The sequence below is a fragment of the Sinocyclocheilus rhinocerous genome, unplaced genomic scaffold, assembly GCF_001515625.1.
Source record: "Sinocyclocheilus rhinocerous isolate Xijiao unplaced genomic scaffold, SAMN03320098_v1.1 scaffold513, whole genome shotgun sequence".
Lineage (NCBI taxonomy): Eukaryota > Metazoa > Chordata > Actinopteri > Cypriniformes > Cyprinidae > Sinocyclocheilus > Sinocyclocheilus rhinocerous.
Window position 1 is genome coordinate 1,056,235 of NW_015656019.1, and position 5,930 is coordinate 1,062,164.

Here is a 5,930-nt window from a genome sequence, read left to right on the forward strand (position 1 = left end):
TCATTATTGACATTTTTTATAACCTTTTTTAAAACAGAGCAATAGAAAAAATAAATTTAATTTAACCACTGTATTTTTAATTTTTTAATTAAAGAACCGTTTTATTTACCCACTTTATTAAGACAAACAACAATATATATATATATATATATATATATATATATATATTGTTGTTTGTCTTAATAAAGTGGGTAAATAAAACGGTTCTTTAATTAAAAAATTAAAAATACAGTGGTTAAATTAAATTTATTTTTTCTATTGCTCTGTTTTAAAAAAGGTTATAAAAAATGTCAATAATTATCGATACCGAACGATATGAAACATATATCGTTGATATATTTTTTAGCTATATCACCCAGCCCTAGTATCTAATCATAACGATGTGGATAAGTTTGCACCAGCTTCGCAATCGGCACTCCAGTCACGTCACACTTATTTATATATAGCGCTTTATACAATAGTTTGATTTAAAGCAAGCAGCTTTACAGTATTTATTTAACATTAAAAAAACAGAATCAGCGTCGCTTTCAGTTAAAATTACAACTTGATTTTCTGTTATTAAGCAGGTTCTCCAGTGAGCCAGCTAATGATAAAATCTTTTTATTAGTGAATGTAATCATATTATTACATTAAAGTGATAGTTTGCAATATAACTGTTTGACATTTTCAAAAGTTTAAGATTAGCCTATCTTGTTTATTTATAAGTTAGTATATGTGAAACTCAATATTTTAACTAATTGTAAAAGCTGAATAATAGAACAAAGCCTACTTGTTAATCTGTGAAATCATTGATTAGTCGATTAATCATTGTAATAATTGTTAGATTAAACGATTAGCAAAATAATTGTTTGTTGCAGCCCTAAAACAGAATCTACTGTTAGCTTTACCTTTCCTCATCACTCATACTGCTGTGAATCAACCTCAGTACGGAACTTGCATATTTTGCAAAGTGACAGACTGCAAAAATCTAAAAGTCAACATTAAATACTTCCAACCAGTTTTATTACTAACATATTTCCAAATGAAACAAGATATTCAACATGAATAAATGTGGGCTGAACTTGATTTGATACATTAAAAACGGACTAAAAAGTGTAGTGTCTTCATGTAGATGAAGAGGTGGGATATGAGTCAGTAAAAAAATCATTTCAATGCAGAAGCAAATCAAAATTTACATTTTAGTCAAATGTGTGGCACTCTAAAAATATGAAAAGTTGAGGGAAACATTCTTATATATAGGCTAATACTATTTTTATAGCAAATATTTAAGGTGTAATAAAAAAACTGTTAAAATGAACAAAAGAGATCAGTGTGTTCTAGGATCACAGTCTGGACTGGCCCATTTGAGAGAGAACAGCTGTAAAAGACATAAAACAAGTGTCTTTGTTTCTAAAGATCCCTTCACTTCATCCTGACAAGAGCAGCTGAGCACTCAAAGTAATACTTCCTTACAGTTTGCCAATGGCATCTTGATCAGTGCATCCACAGCAAACACTTCTAATGCAAAGCGGTTTGAATGACACATGAAGTGAAGTGTCCTGTTTAGGGAAACACTAGTGAGAAGTATGCAGTCGGAGTATCTGTCTAGCAGTTAAACAACTAGTAGCATATCACAGATGTGCTATGGTGTATGTCAAAAAAACATAATACCCTTTCAGTTAGTGTATTGCCTCTATGTTAACCTACGACTTAAAAGACAAAACCTAATTCTCAGTAGACTGCATTTGAACTACAGACTCAATGCGCATGCGCAGTATCCCAAAGCAGCGTCAACAAGGTCATGTGGTTTAGGAGCGCAGAAACCACGTGTGACCTTCCTACCTCATTCTAGTGATGGGAAGTCCGGTTCTTTTCCGCGAACCGGTTCTTTCGGACAGTTCGTTTCAATGAACCGGTTCAAAAAACCGGTTCATCGGTTCTTTTACGCCCTAACGTAATGACGTCATTCGCGATGACGTAATGATATCAAGTCTATCGTCCCGGGCCAGGATGAAAATACACATTCAAATATATAAAGTCAGGGTTAAATCGAACGATTCGTTCGCGAACCGGACATCACTACCTCATTCTCATGTTCATGTTCCATAATGACACCTCGCAGACAGACAGGTACTACAAACACAGGATACAATCTATGAAGGTAGAATGACGTCAAAAAGATTTGCATACGCAGGGTAATATTTGTGGAAGTGTACATAAGACTGTAAGCGTAAATTAAATTTGCATGCGCAAGAGAAGCTTTGTAACGGTGTAAATCGTGTTTCAAGCGCAAGAAAAAATTATTTGCTTACCCTGCGTATGCAAATCTTTTTGACGTCATTCTACCTTCATAACAATCCACCAACAACAAAAAGCAAGCAGGTGCTGGTGGAATTACATGCTTGGGACTTATGTTAGTTATTACTAGATTGGTCCAGACAGAATTAAACGTTGGAGAGATTACATGACTACACATAATTCTTAACATTACCAACTGCAATGAATATGAAGTGCAACAGTTAATTCTATATGTAAACAACTAAAATCTGAGAAGAAGCAGAGGGAAACTATATTGTCTGTAACGTTAGACTATAAAATAAATAGTCTGGAAACCACACAGGGGAACTAACTCGACATTCCCAGCTTGTCGGATCTTTCAAGGGCCTGCTGGTCACATTAACTCTACTTCAATTCTTTATAAAACTCTTGATGTTTTGCAACTGCGTTATTTACCTTCACACAATCAACAGGGAACATCAGGCAATGCTCCATGATTCCTGCCACTGCTCCTGCCAACATGTGCGTGCTGGTGGAGGCACCCTGGGGCAAACCCTCATAGTCCGGTTCCGACAAATCATTGGCCTCCTGGGAACCATAGAAATGTCCAACATGAAGCTCCGTTTCTCCTGCTATCCGAGGTGTCAAAATGCCGACGAGACTCTCGGAAACACCCCAGAACCTGCCGCCGAGCCAGTGTATCTTCGCTCCCGCGGAAGCTCCGGCCACCGCGGCATCGCCGCCCGATGTGTCCGCTGTCATCCGCCGCCTGCGCACAAAACTATCCGCTTCCATTTGCAGCACCCAGTCCTTTAAAATCATGCGTCCCACGCCCGATGTTTACGCGTTCAGCTCGGGCCTCTCCCGCCTGCGCACCGGGGACAGGACGCGTCCCGTACAGCTAGAACCGCGCAGCAGGAGGTGACAGACAGAACAGGCCGCAAGGGGAAACGGAAACGCCCTCTCGCTCTGTCCTGCGCTTTGATTGGAGGAAGCCGTTGTCATTCAAATCAGAACGCGCGCAGTTGTTTTTTAATGGATACGGTGACATAACGCTGCTAGAGTGCAGACAAGATGTCATACTTGAAATACTGCAGTATATATATAGAATGAAAAATCAGGGCATTTTTATTTCATTTATTTGGGTTCCAGCACATGTTGGAGTTGAAGGAAATGAGGCTAGAGAGAGGGAAACCCGACTCATTTTCGCGAATCGGCTCTTTTGGACAGTTTGTGTCAAAGAATCGTTCCAAAACAATTCAGCGGGGGGCAAGTTCAAGCTCAAACCGGTGCGCAAAGTTTTGCTACGGTTTCCGGTTTGAACGACATGTTTCCTGGAAACGGTGTGCAACGGGGTTTGAGATACGTTTTCTCTTGTTTGGTGGGTCGAACCCACAACCTTTGGGTTATGAGTCCGACTTTCTAACCATTAGGCCACGACTTCCCCCCTAATAAGGTCATATAGATCATAACACAGTCTCGGAGGTAAGAAGTGGATTATCCTTCACCTGAAATGTTTGTCTTTTCATCCTGAAATGCAATGCGAGGCAAATGTTGGATCACAATATTAGGAACCACAGTTTCCACAAATCCCTTCACTCGATTGGTATGTTCTCTTTTATTCTGGAGGGCAAGGGCAATGACTGTACCATCGAGCGTATTTTGCAGTATTAAACACGTATTTATACCGATTTCATCAGGCTCCGAAAATTCTTCAAAAAGAACACAAAGAATGGCCTTCTCAGCTGCCATAGTTGCAACTCTTGCGTCATCAGAACAGTGTGTTCAACGCACCACCGTTTCCGTTTAAAAAACGTTTTGCACCGTTTTGTCGGGGCTGAATGCAGCCCCGGTCTTTCACGCCTTGAAATACTTCATCATCACGTGGTCCTTGACCTCCTGGCTTGGCATATTTCCTGCTATTTGGAACAAAATTTGATGATTAATTTGTTAATTATGTATGTAAAGTACCATATTGTGTACCATATACACAAAATGGAGAAACGATGTATAGAATACCTGAAAATGTTTCTCTTGTTAATTCATTTAATTTAAGATAATTTGCATTTATAATAAACATCACCAAAATTTATTTAGCCTACACCTCTTGACTAAACAGTTTTTTGCATGTTTTAATAAAATATAATCTGCATAAACATATTCATAAAACAAGTTAATTAAAATTACTTTTTTTCAGATCCTTAATCGGTTCTTCATCGATTTTCTTTATAACTGCTTGCACTGATTCAGTCTGATTCATTGTTCAGACGGGTAGTGATGGGAAGTCCGGTTCTTTTCCGCGAACCGGTTCTTTCGGACAGTTCGTTTCAATGAACCGGTTAAAAAAAACGGTTCATCGGTTCTTTTACGCCCAAACGTAATGACGTCAATCGCGATGACGTAATGATATCAAGTCTGTCGTCCCGGGCCAGGATGAAAATACACATTTCAAATATATAAAGTCAGTATCATAACTTCAGCCAGTTAAAACATCATAATCATGATCTGAAAAGTTTACAATTAAGTTTTGCAACTAAGCACCCAAATACAGTAACAGGCATTGATGTGCATACGAGGATTTAAGTCTTGAAGATATATAGTAAATTAGTTGTCATCAGCGAAGAAACCATAATTCACTTACTATACATTGCGATTTATTTGTTATTAAATAAACGTACGTTTCGCCAGATTGCCCTTCATTCAAGTCCTCGGTTTACCCGCTCTCATAACATTAGCACAGCATCAAGTTGTCCAAAAGAACCAGTTCGGTTCAGACGTGCTGTGTCAGTCTAGTAGGCAATCTGTTCGGTAGCTTCACGCTGAATCACGCATGCGCAATATCATCAGCTCATCAGTTCTCAAATCTGACGTGTCCGAAAGAAACGGTTCTCGGTTCAGTATACTGGTGATCCGAAAACCGATGCAACCGGTTCTTGACTCGAGAACGAGAACCGCTCCAGCAGTGGGCGTGTATGTTCATTAGTACCCGGCGCGCTGCACACGCTGCTCTGCTTGTGTTCATCATCAGGGGCACGTTCAAGCTCAAACCGGTGCGCAACGTTTTGGGTTGAACAACATGTTTCCAGGAAACGGTGTGCAACAGGGTTTGAGATACGTTTTCTCTTGTTGGGTGGGTGGGTTCGGTGTCAAAAATGTCAGCCCAATCAGCAGCAACATGTATATAAACCACACGTATTAAAGAGACAGCTTGCACAATGTAATTAACATCAAAATAAATTCACAAGAGCAAGTATATTGTTTGCACATGTTTATTTACATTAAAGGCAAAATAACTGAAATAATAAGAGCACAAGTATAGATCTGGAACTTCTTTAAGTCTGTCTAAATATGCAGCCCAGTTCTCTCTTAACAGCAGTTCAGTCAGTGTACTGTTTAAGTAAATTAATTACTCCGGGATATTGGTTTATTTCAACTCAGAGGGAGTGTCAGCCACGTTAAAAAAAGTGAATAATTTAAAGGGGTCATATGATGTTGCTAAAAAGAACATTATTTTGTGTATTTGGTGTAATGAAATGTGTTTATGCGGTTTAAAGGGGTCATATGATGCGATTTCAAGTTTTCCTTTCTCTTTGGAGTGTTACAAGCTCTTGGTGCATAAAGAAGATCTGTAAAGTTGCAAAGACTAAAGTCTCAAATCCAAAGAGATATTCTTT

The 5,930-nt window shown here is 38.7% G+C and overlaps 1 protein-coding gene across 1 annotated transcript in view; it reads right to left on the reverse strand.

Annotated features, from left to right (window-relative positions):
* LOC107719215 (mitoferrin-2-like) overlaps positions 1-3,232 on the reverse strand; it is a 14,343-nt gene extending 11,111 nt beyond the window's left edge. Inside the window, exon 1 of the mRNA XM_016526588.1 lies at positions 2,713-3,232. Within this exon, the coding sequence (XP_016382074.1) occupies positions 2,713-3,078 (366 nt within the window). The 5' untranslated portion in view covers positions 3,079-3,232. The remainder of the gene's footprint in view (positions 1-2,712) is intronic.
* Between the last annotated feature and the right edge of the window lie 2,698 nt (positions 3,233-5,930).